Source organism: Lithobates pipiens, unplaced genomic scaffold, assembly GCF_037356315.1.
Source record: "Lithobates pipiens isolate NorthernLeopardFrog02 unplaced genomic scaffold, aLitPip1_a1.2 Scaffold_10, whole genome shotgun sequence".
NCBI lineage: Eukaryota > Metazoa > Chordata > Amphibia > Anura > Ranidae > Lithobates > Lithobates pipiens.
In genome coordinates this window covers 184,511,064-184,524,509 of record NW_027507686.1, presented here as the reverse complement: position 1 = coordinate 184,524,509, position 13,446 = coordinate 184,511,064, and the positions used below count along the sequence as shown (strand labels likewise).

The window sequence follows — 13,446 nt, the reverse complement described above, 5'->3', positions numbered from 1 at the left end:
TGGCGGGACAGGGCACGTTTAAAATTTTTTTTTTTTTTTTTATTTTAACTTTTATTTTTATTTTTTTCACTGTTCTTTAAAAAAAAAAAAAAAAAAAAAAATGTGTCACTTTTATTCCTATTACAAGGAATGTAAAAATCCCTTGTAATAGAAAAAAGCATGACAGGTCCTCTTGTATATGAGATCTGGGGTCAGAGAGACCTCACATCTCATATTTACACTAAAATGCAATTTAAAAAAAATTTGTCATTTGAAAAAAATAAATAAAATGTCCCTCTAAGAGCTATGGGCAATGACTTGAAGACAGGTGAGGGGCTTGGGGCTATCTTCCCCCTCACTCGTCTCCATGTCAGGCCAGGGACAGGTCCCGATCGCCGTCACGGACCTGGCTCCTAACTTTTTTAGCTGGCTCCTAGATTCCAAGCAAATTTGTCAACCCCTGTCTGTTGATTTTATTCTGTACTGCTAAGTCAGATGCACTTACAGTTTGCAAATATAAAACCTTTTAGTAGGTGTAACAAGATATTTTATGCAAATGACAATGGTTTCTAATATTTCTCCAATGATCCTTTTCTTTAGAAATCCAGATTCTCCACCAGGTGGAGAACTGCTGCTTGGAGGCACTGACCCTAAGTTTTACACTGGAGATTTCAGTTACATGAATGTGACCCGCAAGGCATACTGGCAGATTCGTATGAACAAGTGAGTAAAAGCAAGAATTTATTTGAGCTGTCTTCCTATTGGTGGGCTGTGTGCTAGTTGATGTGAAGTTACCTGATAATGAGAGAATGTATGTGATGTTTGTGTGGGGTTTTTTTTTTTTTTTGTTCTTCAAACGATCACCAGTGTGATCTTAACTGACACATGAACAAGTATCAGTATAGTATGGGGAGGATACAGATTACATTTTTAAAAGTCTGCTTTATTACCAAGGCAAGCGATGCATCTTAACCACTTTCCAACGGGTGGATGTCCTTGATTTTCATCTGTTATACTGGGATGATGCTTGCAGCCACAAGCATCGTCCCAGTATCTTTTTGATGTATTCTCTTTTGGTGGTGTTTGATCACCACTGGGTTTTTTATTTTTTGTTAAATTAAAAAAAAAATACATATTTGGGGGGAGGTTTTTTTTATTTTTGTTTCTGTTGTAAAATTGTGTAAGTACATTTTTCTCCTTCACTGACAGGCACTGATAAGGCCCTAATATACAGCACTGACAGGCTGCACTGATGGGAAATTATAGGAGTCGCTGACAGACGTTACTGATGGGCACCGAATGGCATCTCTAATGGGCACGGGTGGGCATCCCTAGTGGGTCAGCGAAGACCCCCCCCCCCCCCTCCCTTTATTTATTTATTTATTTATTTATTTATTTATATATATATATATATATATATATATATATATATATATATATATATATATATATACATATACATATACATATATACACACACATATATATATATATATATATATATATATATATATATATATATATATATATATATACATATACACATACATATATATATATATATATATATATATATATATATATATATATATATATATATACATATATGGAAAATGGCTAATTGAGACCAATTTGGACATTTTCACTTAGGGGTGTACTCACTTTTGTTGCCAGTGGTTTAGACATTAATGGCTGTGTGTTGCGTTATTTTGAGGGGGCAGCAAATTTACACTGATATACAAGCTGTACACTCACTACTTTACATTGTAGCAAAGTGTCATTTCTTCAGTGTTGTCACTTGAAAAGGTATAATATTTACAGAACTGTGAAGGGAGTACTCACTTTTGTGAGATACTGTATGTGAATTGGGTGCATTTTGAACCACATCTGATTCGCATGACGTGAACCAAACCGGCTTTCTATTGAGCAGGTTCACATATGTGGTAAAAATTCCTGTACGTTTTCTGAACACTGCGATATGATTCAGATTTGGATTCCAGGCAAATTGCCTATGGGACTACATTTGAACCACTCATCTCTTCCGTTTTGAACATGAATTGTAACAGAAAACAAAACTGCGCGGTGTGTGTGCTTGATTTTTTATTTAGATTTTTTTCCCCCTTAAAAGTATGTCAAATGCCTTTTCTAAGCTCATTCTGATAATGTTAGCTGCCTGGCTGCAGCTTTAATAATTTTGAGTTGCTGACCTGTAACACAAATGCAGCAAGAGAAGTAAGATTTCCTGATGGGAGTCTAAGGTTTATTTACTAAAGCTGGAAAGTGCAAAAGTGCAAAATCAGGCTCACTTCTGCATAGAAACCAATCGGCTTACAAGATGTATTGCCACAGCTTAATTGGACAAGCTGTAGTTAGAAGCTGATTGGCTACCATGTACAGCTTCACCAGATTTTGAGTGCACCAGCTTTAGTAAATCTACCCACATGACTCTATCAATGCTATAATATTTAGTGCTGCATGATTCTGGGCAAAATGAGAATCGCTATTTTTTTTTTTTTTTGCTGAGGGAAAAAAAGATTCACGTGGCGCAAAATCTCACATTATACAAAAAAAAAAAATGGGCTAACTTTACTGTTTTTTTTATTTTTATTTTTTTTATTATTTTTTTTCCCCCCCCCAAAAAATTGCATTTGAAAGACCGCTATACAAATACAGTGTGACATAATACAACAACCACCAACCTACTAAAATTTATGTATATGTTGGGGGTTCTATGTAATGGCTAGCAATTTCTAGCAAAAAAATTTTTTAACTTGAAAACAACTGTCAGAAAAAGGTTTAGTGGTTAAATGTTCCTAATTTACATACAGAAGTCCATTTCTTTGATGTAAAAGACAAATTGATACACTGTTTAGACTTAATATTCCACTGATAGAATGTTTTAAAACTTGGCAGACTTCCCAGACTTTGACTTTTGAGGGCTGGGAGCAGAGAGGAAATTCTCTGCATACCAAAGATCAGGAAGATCTGGAAACCCTTTGTCAAAATTGCAATGGGGAAAAAAATCGCAATAACGATTCTTGCTGATTAATTCTGCAGCTCTAATTTCCATCATGACGGGTTTCCTATGAACGCTGGTCCACTGCCTTAGAATTGAAATGTAGGGTCCATAGAAAATGTCGCTCTTGTAACTGGAGAGAACTACAATAAGACTCATCCCTGGTATGGAGCCAGCAGGCCATTGTCTGTCTGTCCAGTGCTTGCATGATTGCTTTGAACTTGTCTTTCAAAATGGCCCAGTTCAGCTGTAATGCAGTTAGAGACTGCCCGAGTAATAATGTTTCTCTCCCCCTTGTAGTGTAGGGGTCGGAGATCAGCTCAGTCTGTGTAAAGGTGGCTGTGAAGCAATTGTGGACACTGGGACTTCACTGATCATTGGCCCAACAGAAGAAATCAATGCACTGCAAAAAGCTATTGGAGCTCTGCCCCTGATTCATGGAGAGGTGAGTGCTTGTCTGTCAATGGGTGTGCAAGTTATAAAGTGTCACATTGTTGGTGGACTGTAGAGCATTATGTACCAATTTTCACTGGAGATTGTATCTTCCAGAACCATAGAAACCAGGAGAGCACTGCACTCAAACTAATAAATGTGTTCTTTATAAAGTGGTATTAAACCCAAAAATGAAATAAATATATAAATAACAATAAATCTATAATCATTTTTTCCCTTTTTCCCCTCTGTTTTCACCTGGGGATCTGGCCAGTTACACACCACCTGGAGTGCTCTGGATGACGGAGCACAGGGGCACCTTTTTTTTTTATTTTTTTTTTATTTTTATTTTTTATAAAGCGGAGGTCCACCCTAAAGTGGACCTTCCACTCATCGGAACCCTCCCCCCCTCCGGCGCCACAATTGGCACCTTTCAGGGGGGGGGGTGCAGATACCTGTACAGTACAGGTATCTGCACCCACTTCCGGGATAGCTCTCTGCGGAAAGGGGCGTAGATTACGCCCCTTTCCGCAAGTGCCTGCCCCTTTCCGCAAGTGCCCCGCTGCCTGCTGGGAAACACACAGATCCCAGAGGCAGCGGGGACCGTCCTTATTGCACAGCGTGACTCGCGCATGCGCAGTAGGGAACCGGGAAATGAAGCCGAAAGGCTCCACTTCCTGATTCCCATACCCAAGATGGCGGCGGCAGCACCCGAGAGACGATCGAGAGATCGGCTTCGGGTGCCGACATCGCGGGCGCGCTGGACAGGTAAGTGTCACTATTTTAAAAGTCAGCAGCTGCAGTATTTGTAGCTGCTGACTTAAAAAAAAAAAAACGCGGAGTCCCGGTGGACTCCCGTTTTAAGGAGGCTGGTGTTTTATATATTCTAGCACATTTTAATACACCAAGAATTGAAGCCGAACTTCAGCTGCCACTTTTTTTTTTTTTTTTTTTTTTTCCAAGTGGAAGAAAACCCTCCTATCCTCTTCAGCCAGGGAAGCTGCCATATTGGTCTCTGTTTGATCTTCAACTGCTATGGTGCTGCACATGTGATCAGTTATGACACCAGCCATTTGATGGTTTGGTTTAAAGCACAAGCAATGTGGCAGATACCCTTCCTGGCATGCTGGAGATGTAACTGTTTTTTAAAATGGAAATCGATAGGTTTACCTCCACTTTAAGCCATTACAGCAAACAGTTTTGGTCCTTTTGAGATGAGCGTTTTACATGAATAAATAAAAGCTGATCATTGTAAGCAACCCTAACGGTGTTAAATGGTTTGTCTCAACCCTCTACCTATTACATCTGTAAGACAGCTTATTCTGTTGAAAAACAGACCTTCTGACTTGATCACTTGAAAATAAGCCAAACCTTAAAGAAAACAAATGCAGCCACCACATCTAAGCTGAAATTTAATGTTAAACTATAAATGAAGGCAAAACCATTTTAATTTTTTAGATAGTGGAGAGGGATTAGAACACGTGTCTGTTTGTGGTTTTTTTTTTTGTTTTGTTTTTTGTCTGTGTCCCAATGGGGATATTCACCATCTCTGTTGGATGTTAAAGGCGAACACAAAGTGTCAGCTAACATACCTTGGAAATAAAAATCTTATGTTCTGAGACCATCTGCTCACTCTGAGTGTTATCCTGGACACTGACCTATCAATTTAGCAACAGATATCAGCAGCCATCAAGTCCTCCTTCCACTATCCAACAGGAATGTCAAATTGATCAAAAATCTGATTCCAGCAGAGGCTATGCCAAAATGAATGCATGCTATTCTAACTGCGATGTTAGGTTATTACAGTGCCTTCTACTGTGGTCTCCCTGAGAGAACTACATCACTTTGAGCCTGGTACACAACACAGCTGCTAGGCTACTCACTGATCAAACACAATTCTTGCATCCCTGCACTGGCTCCTAGTCAAATGAAGGTTATGTATAATCAGCCTACTTATAAAACCCCAAAATAACTTGTGCTCTGCCTATCCGACTGAACTTCTGGCTACTCCCACATGCTTGCTACGCTCCTCCAAGATTGGGAAATTACACATCCCCTGAGTCGTCTTAAAACCTTTTGTATCTCTTACATTCTGTCTTGCAGCACCCATAAAATGGATCTCTCCCATCCATTGATAAGCTCTTTAACCACTTAAGGACCAGGCCTCTTTTTCAGATTTGGCGTTTACATGTTTAAAACATTTTTTTTTGCTAGAAAATTACTTGGAAGCCCCAAACATTATATTTTGTTTTTTTTTCTAACACCCTAGAGAATAAAATGGCGGTCATTGCAATACTTTTTTCACACCGTATTTGCGCAGCGATCTTGCAAGCGCACTTTTTGTGGAAAAAATTCACTTTTTTGAATAAAAAAATAAGAACAGTAAAATTAGCCCAATTTTTTTTTATATTGTGAAAGCTAATGTTACGCCGAGTAAATTGATACCCAACATGTCACTCTTCAAAATTGCGCCCGCTCGTGGAATGGCGTCAAACTTTTACCCTCAAAAATCTCCATATGCGACATTTAAAAAATTCTACAGGTTGCATGTTTTGCGTTACAGAGGAGGTCTAGGGCTAGAATTATTTCTCTCGCTCTACTGATCGCGGCAATACCTCACATGTGTGGTTTGTCTGCCGTTTTCATATGTATTTCATATTTTTATTTATTTTTTCTTATTTATTTTACTTGATTTTATTTATTTTTACACTTTAAAAAAAAAAATTATTTTAATGGATCACTTTTATTCCTATTACAAGGAATGTAAACATCCCTTGTAATAGAAAAAAAGCATGACAGGTCCTCTTAAATATGAGATCTGGGGTCAAAAAGTCCTCAGATCTCATATTTGGACTTAAATGCAAAAAAAAAAAAGTCATTTTAAAAAAATGACATTGAAAAAAATATACCTTTTTTAAGGGGTATGGGCGAAAGTGACGTTTTGACGTCGCTTCCGCCCTCCTATTGTATAGAGACGAGTGGGGGCCATCTTAGCCTCACTCGTCTCCATAGCCGGCCATCGACAGGACCCGATCGCCTCCGCCGCTACCGACGGCTCCGGTAAGCAGCGGAAGGGGGGGTGGCATCTCTCCCGCCGCCGAAAACGGTGATCTCGTGGCGAACCCGCCGCGGAGACCACCGTTATCGTACACAGGACCGCTTCCTGTAAAGATCGATACCTCGGTTGTGGCAGCGGCTGCTGCTATTACCGAGATATCCCTCTTCAAAAAAAGGACGTATATTTACATGAGGCGGTCCTTAAGTGGTTAAAGGATAAGTTCACCTTTTGGGAACGTGTTACATGTTCAACCCCTTTTTTAGGATGAAACATGTAACATGCTCCTGCAGCCTCTTCCAGATCCCTTTTCTAATTGTGACAGAGGGCCGGGGGTCTACTCCCTGCATCCACTGTCAGTTCAAAAAGAATGCGGGCGTGTGGAGCTTGGCACTAGCTGCACCTATCATTCAAAGAGATCTGTGAATGAACTGCAAGTACTGGCAGCCTTGACGGCTGATAGCTTGTAGTCCTCAATGAACTACCAGGGTGCTGGGGAGTAGTTCATTGATACTTCCTGTCATTTCGTAACTGCCCGCCCATACGAGGTATGGGTAGACAGCTACACTGACATTCTGCCGGAGCCTGAGATTGAACCTGTGATCTGTTGATTGCGTGTGTAATGCTTTAGGCTGGGTTCTGATGGATGCGGCTCGTAGCAGGGCTGCGGTGCGTCCCTGTTCTCCCTTTCAGGGATGAATCGGGGCCAAATTTTTGCCTGAATTTGGCCCTGAAACTGAGTCAAAGACACTCATTAGCCACAACGAAGATATGTGAACCGGCTCCTTAGATGGTCACAATCTCCTGTCATGCAAATGGGATGCGGGGAAACTTGCATCCAATTTGCATAGGTGTGAACCCAGCTTCACCGGCTCCTAAAAAAATGCCATCTGTGTCCCATTGGGGAGACTTCCCTTCACTTCCGGTGTCTGAGGAGATTTCCAGATCTATAGGCACAACAGGAGGTGAGAGGAAATATCATACAAAGTGAGACTAGTGTCCTCGTAGCAAAATATCCCCTCTATTCCTTGTTCTGGTGACCACTTAGCATTTGGGATCTTATTTGACTTTTTGTAATGGTCACCAGGACAGATAAAAAATAAAAAAAAAACCCTGATGGGTTATTACCCTCACTTATTCTATGAAAAATGGGAAAATGCTTTGCCTTCAGTTCTAAAAGAAAATGTGTAATCCTGCATATTATGGGGTATTTTTTTCCCCCTAGCTAGCAGCTGAAAAACTGCATTACAGCAGTGACCCATATTTCGCTTAAATCAAATACCTCCAAAAATTCTTACTCTACTGTCTGTCTGGTTATCCCATATTGATTTGATCCTTTGTAATATATAAAATGTTTAGTGCTAAAACAAACCATGTATGTTGCCACTAACTGAAAAATGTAGTTCTGATCCTTAAAGCGTGTGTTACCCCCAACACTTCATATTCCTGATATTTTCTCTTTGTATTGCTCCCTTTATGTGAAATCCTTGCTGTTCCTGACCGTCTCTCTCTGCTTTCCTATTTAAACTGACCACACTAAGCAGGAGAACACTGGTCAGTTCTCTAGCTGTGCTGGGAACTCGGTGTGCTCTTCTCCAATTCAGTGTTTCTCAACTCCAGTCCTCAAGACACCCCAACAGGTCATGTTTTCAGGCTTTCCATTATTTTGCATAGGTGATTTGATCAGTTTCACTGCCTTAGTAATTATCACAGCTGTTTCATCTGAGGCAAATCCTGAAAACCTGATCTGTTGGGGCGCCTTGAGGTCTGGAGTTGAGAAACACTGCTCCAGTGATCATGATCATGCTTGTCCTGGCAGGCCCTCACGGCACAGCCATTCACTGGGAAGCTCAGTGTTCCGCTACTTCTCCTCTCAGCTCTTATGCAGCTAAGAATGGAGGGAATGTGATATGTATACAAAAATGTTTTGCCTTTCATTTCTGTTTTTAAACTGAATAGGTTGTTTTAAAAGGTGATCATTTGCAATCACTTTTAAAGGAAAGGTCTTTTCTTTAGAAAAATTGCAAAGTGAAGGTGTCAGCGAATACAGTTGCCTACAAGACATTTGCAAACTAGAGGAACATGGGCCGCATGTGCCAGTTTTGAGGGGTCCTCCAAGGTGAAGAGGATGGCTTTTTAAAGTTTAATTTATTTTTAACCAAAATTAAATTTTAATATAGCTAAAACTGTGAATGTTTTTGTCAAAATAAATAGGAAGGATCTGTGTTTAATTCCCATAAAGGAATGTTATGACTTAATAAAACTAAAGTATTAATATAACTGTTCATGTGCTTCTCTGCAGTATATGGTGATCTGTGACAAAATCCCCTCACTGCCTGTTATCACATTCAATTTTGGAGGAAAGGACTACAGCCTGACTGGAGAACAATATGTTCTGAAGGTGAGTATTTGGCAGTGTTGAATAGCTATGAATATGATTGGTGTTTATACAACCCTTGCATTTATTGCAATTAAAACACATTCTAGGAGCTGTATTCTGCCTATGACCCCCCTGATGGTAATCCTGTGTTCTCTCTCAGGTGACTCAGTTTGGCCGTACTATGTGCATCAGTGGATTCATGGGCCTTGACATTCCTCCTCCGGCTGGACCACTCTGGATTATTGGAGATGTTTTCATTGGCCAGTATTACACTGTATTTGACAGAGAAAATGATCGTGTCGGATTTGCTAAATCTAAATAATTCAGGCAATACATAAATGGAGCGTTCCATTACCTGCACTTACTGACAGTACAGAGCATGTTGCTGTGTTATCAACTCCACACCTATCCATGTAAAAACTGGATTAGTCTTCCTCTCCTTCAGCACTGTGTGTGACTAGCACACAGGAGGTTCCATCAGTGTCAGCAAATTCCCCCTAAAACCATCTTCCGTTATATCCTAAATTGGCCACGCCTTTTAAAGGATAAGTTCATCTTTTAACAAAAAATAATAAATGCACATTTTTTTTTTTTTTTGCAGGTAAAAAAAAATCTGGCTGTGTGTTTTTTTTTTTTTTTTTTTAAATTGTGACCGCTAGTAGAGGGGAGAAAACCCCCACTAGCTATCAGAGCAGGGGCCAGTCCATTCATAACATGTTACACCCTGAATATGAACGTATCCTTTAACTTGACTGTTGCCGATACAGGTTTCCATTAAAGTAACCCTGCTGTAAGAAAACTGGTGTGGCTGGTGTTGCTCACCTTCTGAAAATGAAATTTGTCTTACTCCTATACTGACCCACTGACTTCAGTGCTTTGAATGGCTGACCCAGAGCAAGTATACCAATAGAAAAGTAATAAAAACGCAATGAGTACTTGTGTAGATGTTTTGGGTCAGTGACTTGAAGTAAGAGGATCACCAGGAGAGCCAGGCAAATAGAATTTTCAAAAGATGTCAGCAGAAGCAGCTTTCCCATGACAGGTTCCTTTTTTAATTGTCATCTCATATAATTATTGCTTTTTTTTTGTGTATGTGAAATTTTGGGGTTAGCTGCACTATTTTCAAAAGGATAGTCCACCCAATAGTAATATCTCTGCCTTTGATTGTTGCTATTGTTAAATTATTCACTGGCTTCTTACTCTTGGGGACAAGAGCTTTGAGATCTCTGCTACCAAATTCTCTGTTCCACACACCTTATGTGGCTATTATGGTGAAAACTTGCTATTCCTTTTGCGTCTTCATTTATTTTACATTAAAAGAGGAAGTAAGCCCTGCTGGGTTTTACTTCCTCTTTGTTCCCCTGCAAAGTAAAAGCATAATGGGCTAGTATGCATCACATACTAGCCCATTATGTCACTTACCTGCAAACTAAGCCCGCGCTGTCTCCACCTCACCCTTCCTTCAGGGGGACGTGGACTCGTGGTCATGGCACTTGCGAGTGAATAAATGGCACGGAGGGCCGTTTCTTTACAGCGCATGCACCGCTGACCTCATCGGCGCAGTGTACAGGAAATATCTTCTAAACACTGTATGTTTAGGAGATATTTCCACTACCTATAGGTAAGCTTTATTCTAGGTTTACCTATAGGTAAAGGTCACAATGAGAGGTTTACAACCACATTAAGGCTAGGTTTCCACTATTGCAACCCAAAAGTTGCGTGATTTTGCCATGATTTTATGCAGCGATTTTGATGCGACTTGAAGCAATGCCTGTGTATTCTTGAGGTCTATGGACCTCAAGTCGCATCAAAGTGGGACCAAAGTAATGCAGAGGCTACTTTGAAGTCGCACAGATATGAACGGCGCTCATTGGAAATCATGGGGTACGACTTGTCATGCAACTTTGCTGTCCCAAGTTGCTTGAGAAGTTGCACTAGTGGAAACCAAGCCTTAGAGAACAGTGCAGGAATAACATAACCCCTGACTGGCGCGTAGTGGCAGCAGCTAATGGGCAGCACTAGGAGCTGCTTGATAGTAGGCTGCTTTCTATAGTTTTGAATTCAAAAATGTTTTACCATGGTCCTGGAAAACCTTCCCAGCTTTATTTAATGATCACACTTAATACCCTTCCTGCCTAGCAATACAATTTGTGGTGTGCGATTTTGTTTCCTGATTGCAGAGTTAGTTTTAAAAGCTGTCTGTGGAAAATTATTTTTGTATTGAATTGAAAAAAAACAAATCCTACTGGTTTTTGGGTTATGCACTGGCTTTAATTTTATTTTGATGAACATGAAATAACTTTAACTTGAAGTTTAAATATCAGTCGAGTAAATTGTCAGTACCTGATTCACACTGTAATTTGTGTAATTGCAAAACTTGAAATAAAGTTTCTTTAGAAAATGTTTTTTTTTTTTTTTTTTTTTAATTAATGACTGTATATTTGTTATGTTAAATGGATTTTGAACCATCTGGATTTCTGTGCAAATGGCTGTACAAAAAAAAAGATTGCGCACATATGTAGTACATGCACATTTTCTCATGTTATTTATCCCTTTTAAAAACCCTGCAAATACAGAAAAATAAGTGGATCTTCCAGAAAAATCCAGTGGGCTTCTAATGCAGTCTATAGATTGATTGATTTTTTTTTTTTTTTTTTTTTTCATTCAACCAGCATGAAACAGGAATGCACCGGACCCCAGGCTGGAAACCGCAGCCGCACATATGTGAACCTGGCCTCTAGGTTTTATTGTCAATGTTTAATTGCCAAGCTAAAGTTAGAAGCTGATTAGTTACTATGCACAGCTGAACCAGATTCTGTGTACACCAGTTTTAGTAAATCTCCCTGTGTTTGCATTGGGGAAGTGTAATGCCCCATACACACGATGAGATTATCGGACGAATGAACGTCCGTTTTTTATTGCATGCTAATCTCAGATCGAATCTGATGAGTTTACTAAAGTCACGAAAATTCCCGCACGACATAAAAAAAATTCGTACGTGATGTCATGTGTTGTAATGCATTTGTATTGCATTTTCGAACGATAGCTGTACTGATTACACGAAAATCGTACGATCTGGCATCGTACGAAAAAAATTTCCGTGCACGTCCGATAGAATAATATCGGATGTACTGTTCGAATCGGCTCTCGAAAGCTCTGTACTAACGATCCGATTATCGTACGATCGCATCGAAAGCGGTATTTTCCGTACGATTTTCGTATCGTGTGTACGGGGCATAAGACACTGCTTATAACAGAGAGGGGTGGGGAACTCCATGTAGCACTGTATGTGACTGATATTGTGGGTAATAGGAAGGTGTGAGATGTTTGCAGTGGAGAGTTACAGCCTAAAGCTGACCATAGATGGAATGAAATTCTGCTGGTTCAACAGCGATCGGCCGAATTTCTATTTATCTTTGGCTGTTAATGAAAAGTTGATTTAATGATCAACTTCTTAGGAACAGGTGTGTTGGAAATTTTTTGTTCCTTCAGTGCCATAGCCGATCAGCTGCAGCACCGACTAGTGTATTTTGACAGCAGAATAGTTGGCATACTATACCATAGGGGGGAGGCTTGCTCCATCCACCTTTGCTTGTATGGATGGTGGAATCCAATCAGTTTTTTTCGTTCAGGCTGCTGGCTGGTCCATAGAAAAACTGATCCATGTATGGTAAGCATAACTCCAGGTTTTTACTATGACTTTAAATAGTTTGTTTGGCCCAAGCTGGTCCAAATAACCCATTTTCTTTACTAATGCATGTGCCCTATGGGAATGCTTTATAAACTGCTACATCTACATATGATATACAGTGCTGTGCTACAGCAGCGGTATGGGGACTTTCTGTCCCCTTTCCAGGAAAAAAATTAGATTCGCAATTGAGTGTTGCTCAGCCATTCACAGGGAGCTTTGTATTTTATGAATGAATAAAATACCTCTGATTGGCTGAGGTGGAGATTGTGTCAGCCTCTGCCTGCCTCTTTACCTCAGCCAATCAGATATACTGTTGCTGAGAGGTATGAGCTACTCCAGCAATAGATGTATGAAGTACTGAGGCAAGATGCACTTCATGTTACAAACTGGCATAAGGCGCTTTAACACAGTGGCATGATTTGTGCAGCAGAGGCATTACACACAGTTGGAGAAATTCATAAAGCACGTTTAAAAAATAAAAATGTATACTCCCCTAAAAATTCTGTTGGGGTGCAGCATCAAACGTTTTTTGGTGCCTGCTCCCGATTCATTCATGTTCCTGTTAAATATAGGTCTATGAATCTGTAAAGGTCTGCACCAAGGAAGGAGCGTCCATACTAAACACTCCTCGTTTCACTCCCTTCCTGCCCGTCACACACAATTGCATGGCTGAGGAGTTTTATACTGGGGTGGGGGGAGCCCAATGGGGAACCAAGAGACTAGTTCACAAACAGAGACAAAGGGGGGTAATAGATATGGCGCTTATACCTATATGTGGGGACTAGTAGTGTGTTGGTGTATAAAAATGTATTGTATTGTATAGGTCAATTTTCACATGTGTGGCAATATATAATTCTTAAAGTGCTGACTAATTTTGGGCCAAAGTGTATATA

The 13,446-nt window shown here is 40.0% G+C and overlaps 1 protein-coding gene across 1 annotated transcript in view; it reads left to right on the top strand.

The window, feature by feature from the left end:
- LOC143936182 (cathepsin D-like) overlaps positions 1-11,263 on the top strand; it is a 35,607-nt gene extending 24,344 nt beyond the window's left edge. Inside the window, exons 6-9 of the mRNA XM_077460577.1 lie at positions 580-702; positions 3,296-3,440; positions 8,785-8,883; positions 9,023-11,263. Of these exons, the coding sequence (XP_077316703.1) occupies positions 580-702; positions 3,296-3,440; positions 8,785-8,883; positions 9,023-9,184 (529 nt within the window). The 3' untranslated portion in view covers positions 9,185-11,263. The remainder of the gene's footprint in view (positions 1-579; positions 703-3,295; positions 3,441-8,784; positions 8,884-9,022) is intronic.
- Positions 11,264-13,446: the final 2,183 nt, after the last annotated feature.